Here is a 27,500-nt window from a genome sequence, read left to right on the forward strand (position 1 = left end):
TGTTTTTTGAGTTTGACAGCTGCTGGAAAGTAAAACTTGATGTTCTAAAACTCTGGTATTTATTGAATTTAAAAGCTGCTGTTACCTAAACTTCATGTTTATTGTCTCGATGTGTTTTTCCGAAACTAAAACTTTAACTGAGCTGGAAAGTTACTTTCCGAAATCCTGACACTTGATCAACGTTTGTACTTATTTCATGAAACTTGTCTTGGAGTTTGAACGTTCGTCTTTGAACTCAATATTTTATCGAGCTTCAGTTACCCAGTATAGGAAGACGTAAGAAATCTGTTTCGTGAGTTTCATTGTTCCGATAACTTGTTTCATGGAAGCTTTGGGATTTTGTTCTCCAGGTCTCGGAAAGTGGTTGAGCCTGGAAGTAAATTTCAGTGATTAAGGTTATATTGACTAGATCATGCATCAGGTTTTATGAGATAGTTAATTTTTTGCAATATGAATACGCCTCTTGTGCAGGTAGGATGAAATGTCAAGAAACTTCCATTTTCAGTTAGTTTTAATGAAGAGAACATAATGAACCAAAAAAAAAAAAACTTCTTTCAGTTTTCTTCCGAAGATGGAAAAAGAACCCCACAAAATTACTGAGTATAACTTGTTTACTTGTAAGTATTTACATAGTATTTTACTTAAAACTCGAGTACATTCAGGCCCTATCTGTGGCCCCTTCTCAAGAGATGTGTAGTTGGTCAGACTGGGTCATTGCCCTGCAATACATAACTTATTTGAAGAGGTGAAGTTACCTAGGAGAATGATTAAGTAATTGGAATTACGTGTAAACAAAAAAAGCTGGTAGATTAAACTGTTTGGGAGTCCTTATTATAGAATTTGCCAAAAGGCAAAACACCCATCCAAGACGAAGGTAGTCAAAAGACATAAATTGGAAAAATCCTTGATTTATTGATGTAATATGAACAAGCTTTGCAATATTCGTTTTCAGTTCATTAATTTTGAATGATACTATTTGCTGAAGCATACGTTGTTAACAAGATGAACAGTGCCGTCACTTTTTACCACGTAATGACATCCACGTAATTCACCAGTAGAATAAAAATCTCGAGGAGTTCCAGGTGTTGTGAGCAGGTGTCTTCAGCCTTCTGAGCGGTGCGGCATATCCCGTTTCATGGTGTTAATCCTTACGTGTGTGTTGGGTAAGTTGCCAAGAATATGTGATCGCAGCTGGGGTCTTAAGTAATAGCTATTTTCGTGAGTCTTTGTTTCTGGCTAATAGGACGATGAGACAGAAATTACATGGTGTAATTTACTATCTTGAGAGTATTTCCTACGGCTTTTATTCACCTGTTGATTCTCTCTCTCTCTCTCTCGCTCATATGTGTGTGTGTGTATATATATATATATATATATATATATAGATATATATATATATATGTATATATATATATATATCTATATATATATATATATATATATATTTATATATATATATATATATATATATATATATATATATTTATTATTATATATATATATATATAATGTATGTATGTATATATCTATCTATATTATATAAAGGGCTTCTGTGAATTTCTGCCACTTATGTCTTTCTGCGCTTTATCTTCCCCAAATCTCCACTCACTTCCAGCCTCGCTTTTCATAGTTCTCATCTAAAGGGTTTCCAACTCTTTTCATGGCCGCTGGAATCCAGGGTTTTTGCAAAGGACATGTTGCTCGTCTGAGCAGGAATTTTAGGCAGCGTTGGGACTAAACGCTATTTGGATGTACGGCCACATCATGCCCATCCGTTGACACGGGATGGGACCAACCAACTCTATAGCTTCTCTGTAGTATAGCAGTAAATGTGTGAAGAAAACTGACACGCTTGTACCTTCTGTTGTTATCACTGTGAAGGTTGGTGTGTATGTGTGTATGTATGTATGTATATATATATATATATATATATATATATATTATATATATATAATTTAGTATGTATCTATGTATATATATGTATGTATAATTCATGCAGTTGCAGTAAAGTTCCACTATTTTTAATGATCTAGACTGAGCATGTATCAGGGAAGTTTATTCACAATTTGATTTAGAAGGACTTTCAAAACCTTTTAGAAATATTTATTTTTATGCCTTTTTGACAGTATTCAAAATTTTTAGTAATGGATATTCGTAGTGATTACGACGAAAAGCCTGTATAATGTTGGTCTTAAGTAAGGACATCATATTCTTTCTGTCGGGTTTTAGGTAAACCTATGCTTATTGTTGCCTTTATGAAGAGGAGCTGCCCTTCCTCCTGTTTCTATTCTCCTCTGACCTGTGTAAGAAAGAGGGCATTTCCCACCCCATTGACCCTTAGGGTTTAATAAAGTTGTTGGTGTCAGTGCCTTGATCCCGTCTAGTCACGAAGCGCAAACGTTGAATGCGCCCCAACCAACACCAACGATGACTATACTATCTATAGTAAAATGATAGTGAGGTTCCCCTTTGAATTGGACATTCCCGACATTACTCAGCTCGAGGTGCCTTTCTGTCCAGCGACTGTTACTTGGCGATATGTGAACAGGATGGCCAGCCGAGTCACCCGCGCTCCCCATTCTGTCTCCCAGGACAGGAGGGAGGGACACTTGACGTCACGTGCTGCCGTCTGGCAATTGGGTGAATGACAGAGGGTTATTCAGGACTCGTGAGGGCAGGTCCTTAAATGACGCATCCTAGAGCGTCAGCCAGCAGGAGGGGAGGAGGAAAGAGGGGGGGGGGGGGGTTTGTTACATGGGAAAGGACTTACGCAGGTTGGAGGAGGTGGTGTCCTCGGGGGGGAAAGTCATGGCCTTGGCTTGGTGTTTTGGTAAGGGAGGGAGGGAGGGAGGGAGGTGTTACTATGAGTAATATTAGGTGAAATAAGAGAGAAGAAGGAGGTCTAGGAAGATCTGGGTGAGTCACCTTTGTTATTTCCTTTTTTTTATTATTTTTTGGTCTTGTGGGGGGAATCAACTATACGTTAGATACGGATAGGAGGGAGGGGCGATGCGCGTTTGTTTTCATATATTCGGGGGAATTGCTGTTTATTGCCCTTAAGATGAGTGCGCTGTTGCATCTCTGCATTTCTTTCTGGCACATGTGTTGAACCAACGCAATATCCCTTTATTACGGAGGGAATTGTAGACGGGTGTTACTCTTGGTGAACATTTTGTATCTGTCCCCGTTGTGTTGTCAATGTTTGGGTGTTTTCAAGGTAGTTTCAAGTCCTTCATTTTGTATTATGAGATCATAAACATTAATGAGAGTATTAAAATTTGTCGGGAATTTATGATCGGTTATCCTTCAAGGGAACGTTCAGGATTATCCCTTCGTCGCTGCGACGCCAGTGTATTGCGAAAGTCAGTAATTTTTTTTTTCATATACCGAGGAAGATTCATCGATTATAGAAAAGTAATAGAAAATAATTGTATGCGGCACCTCAGTGAAATTTCGGGAACGTAAGAAGAATCACACAATTTAAGTGACATACGTGAAGGGGAGACTTTATTGGAAAAATGACATTTGTGATTACTACCATTGAGTCACAACACTGACAGTGGAAGATTGTGTGTAAGATTTTTGGCAACATCCACATAATCAATATCCCCTTAGTTTTGGAATACTGTAACGCGCGCGCGCACACACATACACACACTTACATATTAACACATATATATATTATATACAGTTTCACTTTGTACTTAATTTATTTCAAAACACCATTGCCTAGGTAAACTTATGAGTTACTTTTACAATTAAACATGAACAATGTATTGACGTCATTTGTATTCCTTCGGTTTTTTTTTTCTCTCATGTGGAAACTCTTAAGAAGAAAATATGTGTATATATTTTATGTTTTATTTTCCAGACATGTAGTTTGACGCAGCCGTAGCTAAACTTCATGTGAAAACTTAGCTTTATAAATATTTTAATATTTTTCAAAACCAGTAAATTTCCTTTATTGTAATTATGCCTTTGTAAATAACATGCTCTGTGTATTGAACAATGTTTCTGAAGTGAAGAAAACTTTTTTTTTTTTTTTTTTTTTATGAACTCGTAACTTGAAATTTCTGAATCTTTGAAAAGTGTGAGACAAAAGTACATTTACAAAATAACAGAAAGATTTGATGTCACATGTCGGTGGAGGTACACCTGGCTTACAAATTATTTGATTTTTTCCTGTTGTACTTTCCAGTGAAACTTGTATCCGTGTGTGTCTGATGTTGATGTATGAATGTGATTAAGTTTTATTTGCCTTTTTCCTATTTTCTAAGGATGTGACGAAAGCTGGGTCGGGTGGGACTTGGTAGACTTGTGGACGTTGCATTATTTTCTGGATTAAGAAATCATGATTGAGAGAATGATGTTTGTGGTGTTTATGTGTGGATAAGTACGTGTGGTCTCTAGCCTTTGGTCTCTAGCTTGGACTTCTCTCTCCTTGCCCACAGCTTCAACAAAGTCTGCTGTATCACCAATTTCAACAGGAGCATCAGAGACTCCTGGAACAACAACAAAACGAGCTCCAAACGCACCTCAAGGTCAGTTGCTTTTCGTGACACCAAACAACCACCATAGTGCCCCCTCTAAGAGATCAAAAGATAATCAGAACAAACAAAACCGAGAGAGACAAGAGAAAGAAAATGGAATCACAAACCAGACAGAAAACGGGAGTGTGGGATATCTGATAATACTTCGAGACATCCTGATCGCTTTTATTTTTCTCTCTGTTGTTCTATTATAACTTTTCTTGTTTTCTCTATCGCTGGGTAATGTTTGTTGTAGCATGTATACCGTATATTAGACTTCTAACCATCGTTTGACCCCAGTTTTAGTCCTGAATTGCCTCTTGTTTTGCTCCACAGTTCATCTTCCCTAGCCGTCCCAAATCAGTCCTACAGTTTTCTTTATTTGGTTTTTTCAAGAGATGCACAAGGTAATGTTAGTATGTATGATTGAGGATCAGTGGTATTTCGAGAAATTCGACCTTTGCTTTAGCGGAGTCATAGGGAAATTGAAATACACACTAAAGGATTTCTTTATCACTTGTAGGGTTATCTTTTATTTATATTTTCAATGCTAAAAAGATTAGCAATACTTTGTAGTGGCCATTTATTACCCCTCCTCAAGGAAGAAAGATCTCCCAAATTCAACGTGTGATTCATAACAGATGTTTTGAATTTGCACGGGACCATGGTCAGTCCAGTTTTTTTTTTTTTTTTTTTTTTTTTTTCTTTTTTTTTTTGTTGCATCATCCTTCCAGAGGCACTCACTGCCCGAGCCCTTCGAAAAGAGCACGAAGGAAACTGTAGCTTTTTCATCTCCAATCCCTCCCTCCCTCCCTCCCTCCCTTCCCTTGAAAGAAATGCCGGTTGAGCTTTTACAAGTAGCCAGGAGGGTTAAATGTGAGAATGATTTAGAGAATGTGGTTCTTTGCACTGGTACGTGGGCAAGCGTCATCCTAGTACTGTACTGCCTAGGCCTATTCGTATGCTGGAAATTGGATGCTTTACTTGTCCCTGTTTCTGATTATTAAAAGTGACTTTGAGATGGCTAATGAACCTAAGTAGTGCAGGAATGTAGTTCTAATCAATTAGATTGGTGTTCGAGTGTTTGTGATATACTAATGACCTTTTACTTTTGTAAATTGTTGATAACAAGGGGTTGTTGAGCTTGTTAACCCGTTCATTACTGAAGCGAGCTAATTAGCGTGTGTTATTGATACCGTCTGGATGCAGTTTATCACTTATAAGTATTTGGCAACTGCTGCATTGTGCTTCTATGTGGGTTTTGCAATTTGAATGGACCGGGCGAAGAATTCCCCAAATGCTTCGCTGTATTGGACTGTGATTGCTTGTAATGTTGGTCATTTGATGCAAACATAAATGTGGGTATGGGATATATATATATATATATATATATATATATATATATATATATATATATATATATATATTAAATATAAATATATATATATATATATATATATATATATATATATATATTTATATATATGTATATTCTACGAATGTATGTATGTACGTATTCTGACGCAATATATGTACAGAATGTAAGATAGATTGTGTATGCATGTGTGTTTCTTGCACTCACCTTATACATTTCGACGTAGTAATTGCAAAAGGAAAGAAAAAAGATGAAGGTTTGAATTTTGTATTAAAGTTTTGCTGCTTTTGCACCTCTGATTAGTTCTGTTTATTTGGTTTAATTGTTCTAATTTTGTTTATTCATTGCTGCTTGCAAGTCTGCTTCATTTTTGTCCGGTACCTTTGTGTTTTCTGTTTGTTTTTGTTGTATTTTTTTTATGAAGATAATTGCAGATGTGATGATGGTTGTTCTGAAAACATTGGAATATTGACGAGACACTCTCGCAAAGTAGTCTTAGTTACTCTTAATTTTGTTTTACTATTTGTTTTGTCGTTATTAATGATTTTATTATATTTATGGTTTTTATTGTTTTTTTTTATTTCATAAGTATGTTGTTCATAAATTAATGGCGTTATTTGTTTTTCATTCCGTATACGGCTGTTGAATTAAAAGCAGATAAATGAGCGCAGGAAAGTAGGTAAAGTGGTGTGGCAAAAACGGATGATTTAAGCATAATTTCATGCCGGAAGTGGTGAGTTCAGCCATCACTGTTCGCCCTTAAGTAAGTAAGTACATACTTCAAAACTATCAACTTCGTGTGATGTCAGAATTTAAGTCATAGTTCTTCATTTTTTGAGCCGCATTCTCTCATTTTTATGTGCATACTTTTTTATCTTCTTCTTATGCGCTTTTGATCGGAAAGCGCGGTTTGTTGCTTCCATGTTATAGTGGATATTTATTTTGTGTTTATTATGATTATTTGGAAAGCGAAAATGAATGATATCAAGTGCACATCTGCATTTGTATCCTTTTTTTTATGTTTTGGATGATGAACCGAAATCTTAGGTTTTGTTGCCCCTTCGATAAGGAAAAAGTATTTTGCTTATATTTAAAAACTGAAATCTTAGGTTTTGTTGCCCCTTCGATAAGGAAAAGGTATTTTGCTTACATTTAAAAGTTAGTGGAATGAGTTTAGATCAAGTTAGGTCAGATTTTTTCTGGGGGGGGGGGGGGGGGGGGGGGGGGGGGGGGGGGGGGGGGGGGGGGGTTAGCACGTCATTCTCAGTTTTTTTCTTCTTTTTTTTCTCCATCGTAATCAACAGTGAAGAGGTTCTCTGTGCAAGTGCTTTTGAAAATGAGTGGTTTTTCTGTTAAGTTTTAGATGCAGACCGTGGAGTAAGTGTTTTTTTTTCTTTTTAATGTATATTTTGGTCTGACATACATTATTCGGCACTTGCTACTTGATCACGCTTCCATTATTTTACTAGCTTGTGTTTATTTGTCACGTGGTTCTTCGTTGTTCTTATAAGTACCGCGCATCCAGCAAGGAGAGTCCACCGGCACTTCTTGGCAACTACTAAACAAGCACATCAAAATGCCCCATGAACACACTACTACATTATGCACATATATTGATATCAGTTCAGTTTGCGGCGTCTTTTTCGAGAGTTTGCTTATTTTTTTTTTTATACCAAACTCTTTCATATTTACAAATTTGCAAAATTTTCACTCAGATGTCCCCTTCGAATGAATCTCGCTCTTTTGCTGATTGATGAAAAATGTTTCATATTGTATAAGTGCTGAGGCTATTAAATAGAAAAGGCAACTTCATGTTCCCGTTCAAGCCCAGTTCTGAAGGAAGAAAGGGAAGGTAGGGAAAGGGTTGGGGCTTAAGGAACGGTAAGCCTGCCTCAAAAAACAGAAGCACGAATAGAATTCCAAAAACTCACAGGTTATAGTTTATCGTCATAAAATAATCTTGTCGGTTTTTATATAATGATGCTCTTTCATGTGTGTGTCATTGCCAAAACGTTCAGTTGAACTGATCGCTATGTAAGCTTAAACAAGCTGAAATCAACTGATGTTAAAGAGGTGGATTTTACTCTCCAGATACATTTGGGTGCCATTTTGAAGGAGGGTTTTGAGCGTTCCGGTAGAGTAGTTAGTGAGTAGTTTGCGTATGTTGTTTAGAAAGCATTTGCTGCTTTGTTCAAGATGAACCAAATGTAAGCTTCTGCTTGGAAGGCATTCCAGAATGGTTGTCGTATACCTTTACACTTGTAAGTTGAAAGCGATCTAAATGAAATTCTTATGCTCAAGAAATATTTTTATGGTGTAAAGAACATGAATTGAGGAATTACTGGCCTGGTAATAAAATAGTGGCCTTGGAAGGCCTTTCTTCCTTAGAAAGTTCTAGATGTATCCTCTGACGTTCGTGGGTAAGACCAGGGTAGAATGACCACGTGCCCCCGGTCATTGTATTTGGACTGGAAATCGTACCCATGGCGACGTGAATCTTGTGGGTTCTCCGATTTCTCTTCCGACTCTGACGGTAAGGAAAAAAAAAGTTAACGAAAATTTATGTAAGAAGGGGTTGATTTAAAACTGTATGTTACTGTCCTTCAGGATTGGAATCAAAATGTTCATTGTAATGGTGAATAGAAAGAAAATGATATATATACACATATATGTATATATATTTATCAATCAGTATATGTAGCTGCCTATCTTATCCACATACACACACACACACACACACACACACACACACACCACATATATATATATATATATATATATATATATATATATTTATTTATTATATATTATATAATATATGCATATGTATATATATATATATATATATATATATATATATGATAAATGTACAAATCCATGTGCCTTTTTGGCGTTGAAAAGCAGAGCCGTCTGATCTCATTAAGTTTCTAGGGGTTGAGTTTGCTAGCCCTTTACGTCTCTCCTATTCCATTGACTTATATTGCAAGTGCGAGTCTAATGCTCCATAGACATCTATGTAAGTCAGTCTTGTTTGCATGAAGGCTGAATTCAACACTGTTGTTCAACACGAGGTTTTTATATGCACATGTAACTTGGGGAAGATCGGTATTCACGGAAACGGAAGTAGACAAAAAATGGCTGTATACCACTTTGCCCTTTGTGCACGGTGCTTTACCTGCACCTTTGTATGTATTTTCCCCTGTGAGTGTAAGCATTTTTCTTTCTTCGTCTGGTGTTCCCAAAGTCTCGAATACTTTTTATTCATGCTGTTACGTGTTTTCGTTACGTAACCTCACAGTTCCTAACCTGCACGCTTTCTCTCACAACGAATGTCAAGCCCCTACGCTCAAGTATGCTTTCTCAGTGGATTGTCTCCATGCTCAACTGATGCCTCTCTACTTTCGCTTGCGTCATATATACAGTACCTCCGCATCTATGCTTTCCATCATCCTTCCATACTTTCTCTTGGTGCCTGCTGCTTTCCCTGACGCCTCGTAACTTTCGCTCGTGTAAACATCTTGCCATCCTTTATCTCGACTTGCTTTCACTTCATACGCTTTGCTTTTCCATACTTTTTCTGGATGTGTGGATGCTCTTATGCGCCAGGATTACGTGTTATCCCTTGAAGCGTGCCTCCTGGTGTACACCTGCGATGAATTCTTCTTGGCTCACAAGCTCTCCCTACTGTGTGCAATTGCAGTTTGCTCTGATGTCACTTCAAGTTGCGGATACCTTTAGGTAGACAATGGGTATGTTTCAGAAGGAGTCAAAGACATAACTTCAAAAAAGAAAAAATATATATCTAGTAATTCTCTCTCTCTCTCTCTCTCTCTCTCTCTCTCTCTCTCTCTCTCTTTCTGAGACACTCCTCGCGGTAGAAGCTGCCGCTTCCGGGCTGCCGTGTACTTTACAGGTCTTTATTTATTAATGTTTTCGATTGTGTTGTTTGTGATTTCATCGTCCCATTATTATTCGGATTTTAAAAATCCATTCCTTAAAGATTAGCCATGGTATAATAGAGAGAGAGAGAGAGAGAGAGAGAGAGAGAGAGAGATTCCAGAACGGTCATGCTTGTCATGACCCTCTCCTACTTTTTCTCCTTCCCTTCCCTTCTCCTCTTTCTGGTAGTTTATCGTTCATCATCTAATACTTTATCTATGTTGTTGATCTTTCGGACCTTGTTCAGTCCTTTCTGTATTCTGCATTGTTTCTGCTTTAAACCATTGTCATTGTTAATATATATATATATATATATATATATATATATATATATATATATATATATATTATATATACATATACATACATACAGAGAGAGAGAGAGAGAGAGAGAGAGAGAGAGATTGAGAGAGAGAGAGAGAGAGAGAGAGATCTATCACCCGAATTCCCCAGCATTATGAACCTCGAAAAAATTAAAAGATCAGTTTGACACACACACACACACACACACACATTTACATATGTATACATGCGTGTGTAAGTAATTACATATAGGCACAGTGTTAGATAATCATCAGATATTCTCGCGAAAAAGAATTGTTATTAACATCGTCCACCCCCGTCATTGTTACTGTATTTCATAACGGTCGTAAATCCGCGTTCACCTTTGCTTATCTAATCACTCGAATAGTTTTATTTGCCACAGCCTGCTGCAGCCCTCTCTCTCTCTTTTTTTCTAGCATTTCCCCATTTCCCCTTTCCCCTCCTCTCTCCCCCCCCCCCCTTCCATTATTTCAGTGCGGTCCATCATGATAGACTCCGTGGGAGGCAATCACCATGGTAACCATACTTCCTCTTGTCTCGAACCATTTGCATCTGCTCTCTCTCTCTCTCTCTCTCTCTCTCTCTCTCTCTCTCTCTCTCTCTCTCTCTCTCTCTCTCTCTGCGCGCGCGCATGTGTGTCCTTTAATCGTGCTGAAATTCATACTAGACAACAACTTTTTTGCCAAAATTCTGATTAACTAAATTTCTTCCTCAACTTCTCTTCCTTCTACCTTTTTCTTCCCTGCTTCCTCCTTTCCCTTCTGATCTCCTTTATGGCCATTTTTATCTCATCTTGGAACTTCTTTTCTCCTGATTTTTTTTCGGGTTATCTAGTATTCGCTAGCATCATCTGATCTCTCTCTCTCTCTCTCTCTCTCTCTCTCTCTCTCTCTCTCTCTCTCTGTAGTACAACCTACTATTGATTTCATCTTTTTTTTCGTACATCTTAAAAAATTAATCTCTACTTCAGGTCTCTCTCTCTCTCTCTCTCTCTCTCTCTCTCTCTCTCTCTCTCTCTCTCTCATTTCACACGGGCTCCTTTCCTTGAAGGCCTCCTCTCTTTCCATTCCTTATCCTTGTAATCTATTTTCTCCTCTTCATTTTTTCCTGATCATCGTGTGAGCATCGTATCCCGATCGGCGCTTTTAGTCTTTATCGGTAAGAGGTGTGTCGACTGTCATTTGTTGTTTGTGTATACGCGCATGATTATTTGCCCGAAGATGTACATAAGTTCATGTTTTCATGAAAGGGTCCTAAATAATTTTATATACGTAAGTGGGCGTATATATGCGTAAAACGTTTGTCTCAGTTTATGATTCTGTGAAAAAATGAGGTAGATTTTTGTCCGATCTTTTTCTCTTAATTTATTATAGATTACTACTATAATAAATTATTATAGAGTACATCTTTTTACATCCTATTCCATGTTTCATGAACCCCGTGTGCTCAGATATGACAATAGTACCGAGTTTATATATATATATATATATTATATATATATATATATATATATATATATATATATATATATATATATATATATATGTATATATATATATAATATATATTGTATATGATGTATATATATTATATATTGTATATGATATATATAAATGTCTATATATGTTAATATATTATATATATATATATAGAATATATTATATAGTTACTATATATAAATGTATGTATATTTGTTTGTCATGTTTGTTTTGATTAATACGAAATATTCCTTTTGTGACCTTGAACTTATCTTATCATTAGGGGATATATGATTTGGTGTATATTACATTTATAGTGTAGTGGGAATGTAAGTGTGTGGAAAACGCGTAAATCAGTGGGTCACTCTTCGTATTGGATACACAACGAAAGCAATAGATTTTTCCATTTTTTTCTCTGAAAAAGTAATGCTTACTTTCAACCCCTGTTTTGTGTGATCCAAGCGTTTGTTGTCAAGTATTGCATTGGGTGTGCGTGTGTGTGTTCTCTTTATTTTAGTGTTGCACTGAATTGAAAGCTTATTATATGTGAGCAAATTTGCAGCATTTGCATCCTCTTTAGTGGTTTTCACTAAGACAAGCGCTTTTTTAGCCGATGTGCGGAGCTTAGCAAATTGTTTCCATCAAGTTTTTAAAGTGGTTTGCTTTCTACTCTTTTCGGTTTTACTTTAATCCTGCATTTTTTCATTGTTGTTTGTGTTCCGATTTTGTCTGCGTCTCTCTCTCTCTCTCTCTCTCTCTCTCTCTCTCTCTCTCTCTCTCTCTCTCTCTCTCTCTATCCGCGCCTGGCGCTTTCATTTCCGCTATTCTGTTTTCGATTCATTTTATCTGTTTCGATTCATTTCTTCTGTTTTCGATTCATTCTTCTGCTCTTTGCAGGCAGGCTGCGAGTGTGGGAAATCATCGTCGCTTTCTCTGTGGATAGATGAAGTGATTCGTTTTTCATTTGGCACTTTCATGCATTTTAGAACTTTTTTTTTATTTATTCTCTAGTACATCGCGTACCACTATCTTAACGGAAAAGGGGAGAAACGTTTTTTGTTACTAGATTTTGATCAGCAGGTGTTACGCAATAAAAATGTGTTATAGAACGTTCAGTTCTCGATAAATAAAGCATTATGCGGTTAAAAAATGAATTGTGAATTTGCCCCCACTTTATTTTATATTGTTATCCCTCTTCTCATGCTCCGCCGCCAAACTAGATCTGATCTGTCCCATCCAAAAGTCAATAGACTCGCTTCTTAGGTAAAGTCATTCGAGAAGTGTAAACGCCATTAATGTCTTTAGTCGCTTCGGAATGGTATTTACAATTTTCATTCTGCAAAAGAAAACTATTGTGCCGGCTTTGTTTGTCCATCCGGACTTTTTACTGTCCGCCCTCAGATCTTAAAAACTACTGAGGCTAGAGGGCTGCAAATTGATATGTTGATCATCCACCCTCCAGTCATCAAACATACCAAATTGCAACCCTCTAGCCTCAGTAGTTTGTATTCTATTTAAGGTTAAAGTTCACAATCGTGCTTCTGGTAACGATATAAGATAGGCCACCACCGGACAGTGGTTAAGGTTTCGTGGATCGCGGCTAATGCAGCATTGTACTGAGACCACCGAAAGGTAGATCTATTTTCGGTGGCCTTGCTTATAAGCTATAGCGGCTGTACAGAAAATCGATTGCGCCGAAGAAACTTCGGTGCATTTTTTACTTTTTCCTTTATGTAAGTTCTTCTGAATCATTCAACCTATTTAAATATTCCTTTTATTTGATATCTTAAAGGGTGGCTCGGCAATATTAAAGTTGTAAAGGGATGAAAAAATTTTCGTTCTTTTTTGTTCCCTTCATCCCGATATTTATTACGACTCAGTATCATCTCTAGCATAACTTTTTCAATTTGCTGCGCGCAAGAGATGCCAGTTGACCCACGGGCCTCTTGGCGGTTCCCTTGCTCTTGCCTCTCCCCGAAACATATGACGAGCGGAGTCTCACTGTTTACTCTTACAGATAGTCGTTTTTCTCTCCCTTTGTTCCCTTCAGAACTAGGCTTCCTGTGTCTGTAATGTGACCAGACTTACATTATAGATAAAAGGGAAATTTAGCTCACTAAAGGTGGACTAGGTTTCAAGGGGAGTGCAGGTGTAACCGAGGTGAAGAGCAGATAAACTTGTTTAACGGTTGCTTAGCTGGAAAAGAAAACCTTTCTGATCGCGAAGTTCATATGTTTTTCATATTGTGCTGTCTGTCTGAAAATGCCAAAACGACCTGTTTTAAACTTGATATCGGCTACAGTAATACTGCATGGAAGGCTATTCTACGTTTTTCGGTAAATGGGAAGAAATACCTCAGGTCTTGAGCTCTGTAACAACATTACACCCCAGCAGAGTGGCTCTCTGCAAGGCAAGTAATGCGCACTAGTTTTTGGTTTGCAGACGCTAATGAAAAGCCTCCGTTGAAATAGCCGGACACCCTCCAGCAATGGTCTAGATAGTAATCTCCATTATTGGGAAGAATGGAAAGGCACAATCAGTCTCTCTTGTCAGAAGATCCCAGGAGGCTCCTGACATCCAGACATGAGAACAGTAGTTAAGCAATGGTAGAACCAAATATTAGAGGCATGGTACAATATATTATTGGCTTTGTAGATACCAGGAGCAATGCTGATTATACAAATATTCAGACATCATTAGATTTTTAAATATTTCTACTGTTGTGATAGAGCTGCTTTAAAGTCAAGTATATCGTCAAACACGTTGGAGTCAAGTCTTAAGCTTACAGTATTACTTGTACGAAGCGAATCGTAGTTTGGAAACTTAGTGTGAGCTTGTTTATAAAAATTACCTCTAATTTTAACTAAGTTCAGCCTCATAACCCAAAGATTACACAGCTTATTGGCCAATTCCAAATCTCTTTTTAGTCTAGTGTCGACTCATTCCGTTCAAATTACAACAGTTATATTCAAGATTCCAATGCATAACTACGTCCTGGTTAACATTTGAACGAGGCTGGACCCTTCCGTTTTCAAGAATTTCGTAGATGTAGTCGTTATGATTTTAGGAAGGGGGTAGGGGCGGCGGGTCACAAGTACTTAATATTTTCCTATGGGCAAATTTGATGTCTACGTTGGAGTTTCTAGATTTAAGTTGTCGATATCAAGGCTTCAACACCGGCTTTTCAGCAACATGAGAGAGCATTGAGTGGGTTTTAATGCCAGTCTTACTAATGGAAAGTATGTTAATATGAAAATAAGACAGAACGTAGAGAGTGTCAAAGGTTTATACAGAAACAATTAATTTTACTAACACTGGTGACGTTTGATGCGTCTGAATAAGGAATTTGAAAATAATTCTCAATGGTAATGTAGTTAATATCAGCATGTAGAAAGGACAGTCAGAGTATGCACATATCAGCCGATATGATCAACATATACATTTTCTTTCACGAATGGAAAAACAAAGATCATAGGCATCAAGTACTTTTGCCACTTACATTCTGTCACAGATGCCAGAAGTTGCCATTTTCTTTCAAAGCACAATGCAAATAACGATAATTGAAGCAATAAAAGAAATCCTGGACTGCCCAACTGACCAGCAGACTGATAAACCAGACCAAACAAGCCTCCTTAACGGAAGAATTGATAATGGTAGTGGCACTTATTTTGCGAAAGACCTTAAAGACGCTCTCTTTTACTTATATTGACAGATGTACCGGACCCTCCAGTTGGTGTTTCTTTCCCAAATGTCATATAGGAGAAAGAGATGAAAATTCATGTTTAAAGGTGTATAGAAATTAATCGACGGTGTCTTTTTGCCTTTTTCAAGCAGCAGTATTTGGAGCAGCAGTCCCAGAGGGCCGAGGAAGAGCGAGCAGAAAAGCAGCGTAAAGAACAGGAGCGCCTAGAGGCCCTCGTCAAAGGAAAAGACAAACATGCGCAGTCGGCTGTTGCGTCCTCCGAGGTCAAGCAGAGACTTCAGGTAAGTTGAAGTGGATTATGAACTTGAACCTTTGCTACAGTTTATTTAGGTGAAAACCTTAAGGAGGTAGGATCCTTCTGAAGGATATTCATGGAGTGACACACTAGGGATTGACCTATCGGGAAGATGTTAGGATGGAGATTGTCAGAGAAATTTTTTGGAAGTCATATTTTCAATATTCTTTTGGGAAGGACCCTTTTGGAAGGCAGATTTAGGATGAGTAGTAGGAAAGGGTCGGTCTTGGGCCCTTTTTTGGTAGGCTTCTTCTGAGGCTTCGGAAGGTTAACAGGTTCCTTCTGAGAGTAATGATAAAGTTCAGAAAAAAATAATTTTGGGAGACGTTCAAGAAATGAAATCATACTAATGAGTTAAATTTTTTTTACCTTTTTTTTTTTTAAATCGTAAACTGGAACAGTTTGGAACGTCACACGAAAAGGAACATTTGTGGACAGCCTCATTAAGTGAAGCTTTTGCTTTTGAAGGACATTTTAAAGAATACCAATCGTATTTTTCAGTGGCCGTTTGATATTTAGGAAGCAGTTTTGTAGGACCTATGGAACGCTCATTGAGGCTATGTGGTGAAATTTCTGGAAAGTATTTTCCAGGGCAATATACTCGAGAGAAATAGAAGCAGAAGACAGTAAGATGATGCATCTTAGGAGTAGGGAGACGAGAAATGATGTCAAATAATGTTTGGTGAAGCCGTTATCTTATGGTTGAACTAGCGGCGGTTACCAAGGAGGATCCTGTAAGAGAGGAGAGATTGATGATTCTTCGAGGTTGATGGCAGTCCACTGCTCTTGTACTGTAAATGAATTGTTTTATTTATGAGATTTTCACAATTGATGCGATCATTTATTTATGAAAATGGGGGTTCACATTGATTTAGTAAATTACATTTAATCGTGGATAAACGTGATAGAAATCAAGTTCGCTTCTCGTAGTTAATATTTAATGTTAATACAGATAGGTCCCAAATCAACAATAATGTTAATACCCGAGTTTTCAAATAAAGTCAAGCCTTTATTTCGCCGACTTTATTAAAGTATCATGTCTGACGAACTTGCTGCTAATAGTTTCCTGGCTTTTCTTGTTATAATTGTAATTAATTTTTAATTTAAGTGACACCGACTAGGCAGCGGTTGAAGCAACAGTTGCCAAAAAATCTCTGACACTGACTTTAATAATCAGCTAATTACAGTATCAGCTGCCATAGGTACAGTATTCACTGTGACGAGAACTGCCCGAACAAAAAATAACTCTCTATTTCGGAACATGACCTGGATCCTCAGCGATATGAATAGACAGAAAGAAAAGGGCTAGCTAGGTCAGGGTCGTCAGGAAGTGCGCGAAGGTAAATTCTAACATTAGAGGGTGGAAACTAAAATGATCTAATTTAGCGAACAGAGGAGTTCATCAGGACGAAAGATAAATGACGCCGGCAACGTCAGTAATTTGATGAGCCTAAAATAGCTTTATTGTATCTTCAGGAGGTACTTCTGCAGAAGAAGCAGCAGAGAGAAGCCGCGGCAGGAGTTGGAGGCTCCTCCAATTTGCGAAATTGGTAAGTAGTGGTTTTTGATTGTCAGTTATTTTAATTCTCTCTCTCTCTCTCTCTCTCTCTCTCTCTCTCTCTCTCTCTCTCTCTGTTGTTGTTGAGCTTTTGTTATTCGGTAAAAATGTGTGTTTTATTTTAATGTACGAATTCTCTCTCTCTCTCTCTCTCTCTCTCTCTCTCTCTCTCTCTCTCTCTCTCTGTTCTGAGCTTTTGTTTTTTTTGCTTTTTTCTCTCTCTCTTTTCAAACTCTCTATCTTTTTTTCTCTCTCTCTCTCTCTCTCTCTCTCTCTCTCTCTCTCTCTCTCTCTCTCGTGACAAAAGATGCAGTTCCTTCATAGAGAAACAGTTTGGTTACTGAGAATCAGTGGAGAGTTAAATTTAAGAAGGCAATTCAGATTTTTTTTCTAATCAGCAAAAGTATGAAGTTTTATTGTACTGATCATATATGTCTATCAATTATATTAATAGTTGGAATAAAGGTACAGAGTTTGTTCATGCTTGTAGAGGTCTTTCAGTAGGTCACACTTTATCTTCATAGATATTCTAGTTGCTCAGTAGGTGAGGTCATGGTAGACTGATGGTAAAAAAACAATGTATTTTTATGCACTGAACAAAATCAAAGCAGCTGACCCGAGATGACCTGACGTAACCTTTAACTTCCACATTTGTTTGTTATAATAGGAATGTTTTTCGAACCTATTCTTTTTCCAAAGAAATTTATATGTAGCTGAATTAGTTCTTTTACAAGCCCTAGATACCAACCCCCTCCTTAAAAGAAGAAAATGAAAGAACTCTGGTTAAGGGTGAAAGGTTATGTAAGAATTGGGGAAAACAGAAGCAGGAATAGATTTCTTACCGATGGCAGTTGAAGGAGCAAAACACCGGTTTAACCGTGGAGTCCGAGTATATACGTGACATCTGGAGTTCATTTTTTTTAATTCCAAAAGGCATAACTTGCAGATGATAGTCGTATGCAAAGCATCGTGCTAAGTGAACTCGCAGTCCCACAGTGCTGATTGAAACTAAGATATTTTTAATTATAACTTGGCAGGTAATTATTGTCGTCTCACTTTCTTGAGAGGGCCAAGTGACATATCCAAATTGGGAACTGGACCAGACATGTCCCGCTGAAAACGGGGGAGGGGGGGGGGGGGGGGGGGGGGGGGGGGGGCTAACGAGATTAATTAAGGGAAAAGCAGAGTAGTGGTCAAAAACCCTTTTTTCTCCGAAGAGGATATGGCTAAGAAGCAAGATATGAACGGAATGGTGACTGCAATCCTACTACTAATGGTGTTAGCATTAGTATTGGTAGTTATAATAAATTTTCCAACACAAGATAACTGATTTGCGTTTTTTTTTTTAAACCTCTTCATTTCGTAGTTTCGCCTAATAAATAACTTTTATCTTTTGTGAATTTAGTAAAAGGTATTTTTTCTTGGGTGATGTAGGAGCATGTTGAAGTAATATTGGAGCAAAAATTGAGAGTTAACTATCGATGGCATAGTGGCAATATCATATCGCGACTCCGTACCCCTGGATCCCTGCCTGCCCTGCTTTCTCTCTCTCTCTCTCTCTCTCTCTCTCTCTCTCTCTCTCTCTCTAGCGTTGCCATAGTAACATCCCCCAGCTCCGTAAACACGCTTCCAGCCTATTTATAGCAGCTGCCAACGCAGATACAACTTACCGGCCAGATGATGAAAATGTGGGAAGCTGTAGATGGAGGAAAACAGGAGGGGGGGGAAGGGAGAGGGGAGATGTTTTGGTTAATAAAGAAGGTTGAAGAGTTTATGAAGTTAAAATTGGGCGTTGCTGAGAGGATCATAGAAAATATCTGAAGGAGTTGATAAGGATCAACAATCTCACTCTTTCTCATACTTGAGAGATAAGAGGTGAACTTCTCTCTCTCTCTCTCTCTCTCTCTCTCTCTCTCTCTCTCTCTTGCTCGTCATTAATTTTGTGATCATGTGGTGTTAACTTTAGCAAGTTCTAGTGCAAGAGAAAGAGAGAGTGAGAGAGAGATAGAGAGAGGTAATCGTATAAAGAATTTCGTCAGCCACTTTTTTAAAGAATTCGTCTAGTTATCTCAAGCTCTCGTAGTGAGAAAATCTAAGTTATTTTCAAATCATGAGGCATGTTGAAAAATACCCAATAAGAACAGGCTTATAAAAGAAAATGACTACAACTAGCTAAAAGAGAAGCATGTCGACGATGAAGCCAACAATTGCCGGTGCGTATCGGAGCCCGAAGGATTGTCCATTTAAACTTCCAGATTTGATCAAACCTGTGACAATATTTCTAATGCTTTCATCTGAAAAATTTTAGGTTCATCGGTAACGTCATTTGTAAGGAGTGCCTTATATTTTATGGAGGTTTATAATTACAACGAGTTACAAGGATTATGATGTCCCAAAGACTTATCAGTCCATCCGAGGAGACATTGTGTGCTCAATTATTTCTTGGAGTAGGTTTTACTGTTCATTCACAGTGTCCTAGTGATTTTGTCTAGCTTTCTTTTGAACTCTTCCACACTGTTGTTGTTTACAACTTCTGGTGGCAATTTATTCCATGTGTCACATCTCTTGTATGTAAAGAAGTTCCCACAATGGGATGTGTTGTATCTTTTCCGTTCTAGTTTCCGTCCATTATTTTTTGTTTTGTTTTTGTTTAACGTAAATAGGTTACTGTCTACATTTTGAATGTTACTATTGGTTGTCCTCGCAATCGTCGTGTTTCTAAGCCATACTTGTTCAGGCTCTCTAGTCGTCTTTGGTAACCTATTTGCCTGATGGATGGAATTAACTTTGTGGTTCTTGCTTGTTATCTATTTATGTCCTTTCTTAGTGTTGGTTATTCGCGCGCCTGTTGTGTGTGTGTGAGAGAGAGAGAGAGAGAGAGAGAGAGAGAGAGAGAGAAGAGGAGAGAGAGACGAGGAGATGCGACGGAGGAGGATGCCTGCGATGAGATGAGTAGAGAGAGACCTGAGAGAGAGAGAGAACACCTTTTGCAGCCCCCTTGCATTTATGTGCTTATATGCGCACGGAAACGAAGAAGCCTTAAGAGTTTTGTTATTCTCTTACCGCCATTAGTTCTCAAGGTTTTTCTTTCTGGCTTGGTGCTATATTTAGTCATGGACCCCAATAAGTTCTCCTTTCGTTCGTCCATTTTGGTTTCTCGTTTTACGCAACCTTTTTCATGCTGTTTGCTTTTACAGCGAGATTTTAATTCTTCCTTTGTCAGCGCAGTTCAGTCTGTATTGACTTCCATCACAGTATAAGATGAACTTGAACGAATATGAACATGAATATTGATTCACTTCTCCTCTCCCATTGCGATAGTTACGAATTTTTGGATTAACTCTCAGTTAAGTGCTTTGCGAACGGACCCTTAAAAATTGACGCATGCTCTTTTGTGAAGACGCGATATTAGAATTGTTAATTCAGTTGAGTTTCAATTTTAGAGAGCACTAGTTAATTCCAGTTTAGTCGTGGCATTACGCACCTTTTGGCGTAAATAAGGAAATGGTAAAAAATATAACTTTTATTGTGCATGTATCGTTATAAGCAAGTGTTGCGTCGCTGCAAATGACATTGAATGAATAGAAATAATGGCTGTTACAGAGAAGGTAACATCAGCTGTAAACAGTGTTCTCATACCAAAGGAATGATAGCGAATAGAATGGAGGAAAATAACGCCACCGTTATCACGCTCACTGACATTGTTACCGGTGACGGTTCTTTAGAAAAGGGTTTTTGAAATTTGAAATTTCCCCTTCTCATCATTTTCTTTTCTTTGTCTTTTTACTTCGTTTCCTTGCCATTTCGTTTCATTCACGACACAGAGGTAAGAGGCGAGGCACTTGATTTTAAAAGCTAAGAGAAAAGGAATTAGAAGAATGACAATCAGTAATCAGAGACCACCGGGTTCTGCCAAAGCCTGAGAGGACACACTGACAGATTGAGACATCAGGATCCTCATTGAATGATTCACTGCCCCGTGATTCTTAAAAAATGCACCCTATAGTAACGCGATCTCTCGGCGAATATGGTGTTTGCATTCCAGAGTAATTTCATGGGTGTAGTAACAGGTTGTTAGTGTCCCATTGAACAATATTGACCCACTTCTCTCATTCATCGAATGTGTTATAGAATCAAGAAAATTACGTAATAACCTTATCCGAGGCCAGCCTTTAAATTATCCTAATATCTCTACTTGGGTTTCCTGTATGTTATCAAAGGCGCCAGCCAGCCAGGCTGCGTGAATTTTCCCCTTTTCTCGAATTTGTATGATTCATTATAGTCTGTAAAGGCATTTTCATCTTGTCTTTTGTCTGAATGCCGGCTATGCATATTTTTATCATGGGTGTAAGGGGTTAGATAAGACAAACGGTAACATGATCAAACCGCGGTGGTCAAATAGAGGGCAAGAGTTGAAAATCTCGGCTTCATGGTCTGGTGACTTGAGTTACAATATGGGTCTGGTAGCTCATGGGCTCCTGGAGATGAAAGAGATTGTGCTGGCATAAAGCCAGCTGCAGTTAGCAACAAACAAGTGTTATCACCTGATTAGTTGAACGCGATCAGACGAATTATTATATTCATACTCCCGATGAAATGTAAGTTGATTTTCAAATAGTGTTTTGTAGCATAATGATGGAAACACGGCAGATGAAATGACAGTGTTAATACGAAAAATGCACCATCTTTTGTTTGATTGTGGCAGCTGCTGGTTGGGGTAACCATCGGGAGAAGTGCTGCTTGAAAGGGTGCGCGGGTGTGTGGTCTTTAATTACCTACTTATGGATAGATCTAGAAATTCTTTGAAGGAATCTGCTCTTGTTTTGCGATGTTCTGATCTTACTGTCTAAAGGGAAATTGTTTGTTTCCACTTTGTGCCTTAATAAGTAGTTTTTTCCAGTATGTTCTTCCCCCTATTTTGTCTATCTGTCTATCCATCCAAATATCTATCTGTTTACCTATCTATCCTTTCCTATTCTACTATCTATCTACATCCTACGTTTTTCATACATCTATTTGAATTTCTAGATTTAGTGAAAATATGGTTTTGCGTTTGTAGTGATTAAATTATTGTTCCTGAAAATAAACACATCATAATTGTAGAGCTTATGTCCTGTTATAAATGTATCAACTGTTTTTCAAGTAAAAGTTGCAACTAATTTAGGCTTTATATGTAGTTGATATAAATGTACCTATTTGTTCCGTCCCAGTTAAATGAAGTGGTTTTTTTTACTGATTATTATTTTGATGTTAAATTTAGCCTCTTGGTTGTTTTAAGGTGACATTTAATGTGTTGATTTTTAAAAGTATTTTTGTATTGCTCGTCCAAGATATTTTTTTTTTATGTTGTTTTGATGCGCAAATTTTCTTCTGGTTGCTTTTAATGGTGAAATTCTGTATTCATTATATAAAACTTCCTTTCGCTTAATGTCCGTGTTTTTTTTTCTTTTTTTTCTCACGGGAGCTTGTGTGTGTGTGTGTGTGTTTGTTTGTTGCGCGCCCACGATTATTTAAACATTGTTTTATATGTGGCGCATAAAAGCACACTGGTTTGTAACATTGTTTTATATGTGGCGCATAAAAGCACACTGGTTTGTCCTGACATCAAATATCCATTGAAGTATCTCCAAATGAGCAGGACAGGCAGTGTTGGTCTTCAAAATTGCTTTTCGAAGTCCATTTTCGTGTCCCCTTTACTCTTTTCAATGCCCAGTTTCGTGTTCGAGTCAGTTTGTAAAGACATCCTGAACAATGCTTCCCATGAATTCTAATAGACTTCTCTTTATCCAGTGGTTCTGTGGTTGAGTAGCCTTTTGATAATCATTAAATCCTGTAAAAATCCCTCTTTCACGCCATCTCCTCTTAAAATGAGAAAATGTATCAGATAATAAATGCCTACTGATCAGCATCCTCTTTACTAACAACCTAATATAAAATGAAGCTCAGTGGCTCCTGCCATAGAAGTGAATGACGCATGCGCCATGAGTTCCCTTCTATTTCGTACCCCCCATTCCCCTTAGACTTGAGTTTCCTGCCCACGAGTTCTACGCCTCTAATAGAAATCTTGTCGCACCCGTGCTTCATTTCCTCCTCCTCCTCCTCCTCCTCCTCCTCCTCCTCCTCCTCCTCCTCCTCCTCCATTTGTGTCATTTTTCGTTGAGAACGGCTCCACATAACAATAATAAACTAACCCGCATGGCGTGAACTCCTGTGAACTCTTTCCCCCTCGCCCAGGCTCACCACACAACGAAGTCTGGAAAAGAACTCCCCTTCAAGCTACCCAGCTAATGCCGCTCCTTCATCTTCTTCACACCCATACAGGCCGCCCGGTCACGCTCTGAAGTACGAGGACGACTTCCCCCTGAGGAAGACAGGTAAGAAAGAAACACCTTGCTGTCAAGTGGGAGGGCTGACCCCGCTGAGGGAGAAGTCCGCCTCTTCGCGTGTGGACTCAGTAGTGTTTTTAACTTCCTTTTTGTTTGTACTTTAATTTAAAAACCATCTTTATTGGATTTCTTTATTCTAACCGATCATAGATAGGTATATCAGTTTCTTTTTTAAATCTTTGCTTAGGCGTTTTTTCGTTTTGTCATGTAGTTTAGAGTGAAAGTTTTGAGTGTTCATAGATCACCCTAGTTGTTTGCAAGGTTAGGATGTAACTTTGATAGAGCTGATGTCATATTACACAGAAGTGTTGACACGGAAACGGTTCTCTAATTACTTCTAGACGAACGTCTAATCTTCTGTTCGTATGAACATTACTAAAAAATAATCATACGTGACATGAAAAGATTCAGTGAATACGCACACATGTACATAATATATATATATATATATATATATATATATATATATATATATATATATATATATCTATATATATATATATATATATATATATATATATATATATATATATATATATATATATATATATATATATATATATATATATATATATATATATATATATATATATATATATATATCTATATATATAGATATATATATATATATATATATATATATATTGAAAATGTAAAGACTGTTTGCATTGCTTTCAGTTTATATTCCTCTTCCAAACTAATCTTTGTAATATGATTGAAGTTGTAGACTTGTTAAGAATTGACGGGTGTTCCACAGGTGTGTATGTACCCTTAATTTATGAAATAAACGTAATAGAAATATTTGTTTGGTTGGAGTTGTAGTAAGACTGTAGATAAAAAAGTTTTCAAGGAGCAAGCAGTTGTAATACCATCTGATTGTATGTTAATGTTGTCATTATTTTTGTTTTAAGTAGTTAACTTCACGCGAGTTTTCCAGCGTTGATGACAGTAACTTCATTACTTAGGTGTACATGTGAGACATTTATAATGTGAGAAATATTATTATATTGTAATAATGATTACAATAATACTGCAAGTTAAAGCAAGTTAGTAGACGAAGGCTGTTTGTATATCATTCCGCAATGACGCAGTTAGGAACTTGAGCATTTAGAGTGTCACAGAGACGCTCTTGTTATTCCAGATGTAATAGAAAAATTTTACTAATTTTGCTATATTAAGTGCAGTTTCTGTTCTCATAATTTTTTTTTCTGATGTAACGCTGATAACCTAATTCTCGTTCAGACGTATTGGACCCAGACTCGGGGTAGTATGTACAGAAATTCCTAGGATCAAGATTTACCGCGTCTGTTTTATATTACTGTCAAATTTAGTCCATAATGTTACAACATAGTAGTAATTTTTGCATTATTTATTATTATGAACATAGTGATTATAAGTTTGGTTTAAGGGATAATTTATTCATTTCTGATAAGCAAGTTCAGTGTTTAGACACTGAAGCCTCGTTAATGTTTGCATAATTACTCCTCGAATTAGATGATTGGGTATTTTGCAGTATCAGCATGTTTGATCAAATATTTCAAGACAGATGAAGAGTCAAAATGACTTTTTTTTTTTTTTTTTTCTGGGAAAACCCTCCGAATTATGACGCTACGGAGAAATCATTATGTGAATTATTCTTCGCTCTGTGAAGTGTAGGTAGGGGCCTACTTCCCAAACACACACATATATATACATATATGTGTGTGTGTGTGTGTGTGTATGTATATATATATATATATATATATATATATATATATATATATATATAATATAATAATAATAATAATAATATAATAATAATAATAATAATAATAATAATAATAATAATAATAAATGTTTGGGAAGTTGATTTGTGATGAATGACCGAAATATACATTACTTGAAACAGATATATGTAACTGCTAACTTTGCCTTGCTTCACTTTACATCATTACTTAGCTTTTTGGTGATGCGCAACATATAAGTCGTTACATAATTTGTCTTCTTTTTGCATTTTCACTAGTGATGTAAAGTTTTTGGGGGGGGGGAATTAGGCTATCTCATTGAGCGTATATCTTTTGGCATAGGGAGGTAAATTTTTTCAAGGCATGGTAGGTGAGTAACTTGAATTAATTGTATCAAATATAAATTAAAGTCAGATGAATAGAAGGAAAGTCTACGTGTGCGACAACTCTCTCTCTCTCTCTCTCTCTCTCTCTCTCTCCTCTCTCTCTCATCTCTCTCTCTCTCTCTCTCTCTCTCTCTCCCCCCATATTCCCCCTGTATAGAGTCGTGCAGAGGCTCAGCTGTCTGTGTAAGGAGGAAAAGGATTCGTTACGGTGTCGCACTAGAATAGAAAGAGAAGTGCGTGCCTACCTTATGATTCAAGATATTTACGTTAAATTCCATATTTTCACTTTGGCTTTATGTCAAAGAAACCCCCCCCCCTCTCTCTCTCTCTCTCTCTCTCTCGTCTCTCTCTCTCTCCTCTCTCTCTCTCTCTCCTTCCTTCCTTACGGTGATTTTATTCAGTCCTATTTTACCTTTAAGAGTCAATGTTTTTTAGGTATATGTAAAAAAAAATCGACAAATCGTCTAAGTTTTATTGGAATTTTCGCCAATTTTTTTTTTTTTTTTTGAGAACCATATTACGTGGGTAGATTTGTGATGCCTGTAAGTACATATCCACAGGAGCTCCTTATCAGTTCTTTTTTAGTCAACCAGTGTCGTTCTCAACGCCCTAGAACGGTCCAGTAAATCTGGCTCAGTTTGGCGGAGGACGAAGTGCGGGGCTCTATTGGTGTATTGGTGCAAAAGCTTCCTACTCGGAAAATTATGTGGGCCCCTCCGTCTCCGACCTGTTTTAATAAGATCTTTGTCTTTCTCTAAGTAATGTTTTCCAGAGGAAGCCCCTCTGTCTGTCTTCCTCTCTGCAAAACTTCGTTCTCGGAAAATAATGATCAAATACCTTGAGGCGTGTATCTCCGACCTGTTTTTTTATTTTTTAGGTAAGGATTCCTCTCCTTTTTCTTCTCTCGTCTCTCTCTCTCTGTCTCATCTCTCTCTCTCTCTCTCTCTCTCGTCCCGTCTCTCTCTCTCTCTCTCTCTCTCTCTCCTTTTTGCAAAGGAAGCCCCTCTGTCTACCTCCCTGCAAAATAACCTTTTGCAAAAGGGAAGCCGTACAGATACAACAAGGATTAACATTTGATGTGGTCATGCGACTGACTATGAGGGTCAAATGTACAAAATTTTTTCGGTAGTAGTTTATTCCTGGAGAATCCCTTGAAAGTTATTTTTATGTAAGAGATATGCAGTGATGTATACATATATAAATATATATGTGTGTATTACGTATAGGCTTCCAAACGTACGATCGTGACCTTTGTTTTAAGATAATAATAATTGATAATAATAAATAATAATAAATAATAATAATTAACAATAATCAAATAATAATAATAAGAATAATAATAATAATAATAATAATAATAATAATAATAATAATAATAATAATAAATTGGGTGGTGGGTTCCAACTCAAGAAAGGAGGCAACAGAATTAACCCTCTTATGATCATGGACGACATCAAGCTGTATGGTAAGAGCATCAAGGAAATAGATACCCTAATCCAGACTATAAGAATTGTATCTGGGGACATCAGGATGGACTTTGGAATAGAAAAATGTGCTTTGGTCAAGTCAACACACAAAAAGGCAAAGTAACAAGGACTGAAGGGATAAAGCTACCGGATGGGAATAGCATCAAACACATAGATGAGACAGGATACAAAATACCTGGGAATAATAGATGGCGGGGATATAAAAAACCAAGAAATGAAGGACACGATCAGGAAAGAATATATGCAGAGACTCAAAGCGATACTCAGGTCAAAACTCAGCTTCGGAAGTATGATGAAAGTCATAAACACTTGAGTA

General features: G+C 37.3%; 1 protein-coding gene across 20 annotated transcripts in view; it reads left to right on the forward strand.

Annotated features, from left to right (window-relative positions):
* Positions 1–27,500, forward strand: part of LOC135215498 (histone deacetylase 4-like) — a 434,451-nt gene that overhangs the window by 357,868 nt on the left and 49,083 nt on the right. For 15 of the 20 annotated variants that reach the window (XM_064250273.1, XM_064250278.1, XM_064250277.1 and 12 more), the window contains 4 exons: positions 4,452–4,541; positions 15,477–15,629; positions 17,120–17,193; positions 23,436–23,575. In XM_064250273.1, the coding sequence (XP_064106343.1) occupies positions 4,452–4,541; positions 15,477–15,629; positions 17,120–17,193; positions 23,436–23,575 (457 nt within the window). The remainder of the gene's footprint in view (positions 1–4,451; positions 4,542–15,476; positions 15,630–17,119; positions 17,194–23,435; positions 23,576–27,500) is intronic. The other 5 variants (XM_064250279.1, XM_064250285.1, XM_064250275.1 and 2 more) reach the window with 4 other exon arrangements.

Source organism: Macrobrachium nipponense, chromosome 5 (genome assembly GCF_015104395.2).
Source record: "Macrobrachium nipponense isolate FS-2020 chromosome 5, ASM1510439v2, whole genome shotgun sequence".
NCBI lineage: Eukaryota > Metazoa > Arthropoda > Malacostraca > Decapoda > Palaemonidae > Macrobrachium > Macrobrachium nipponense.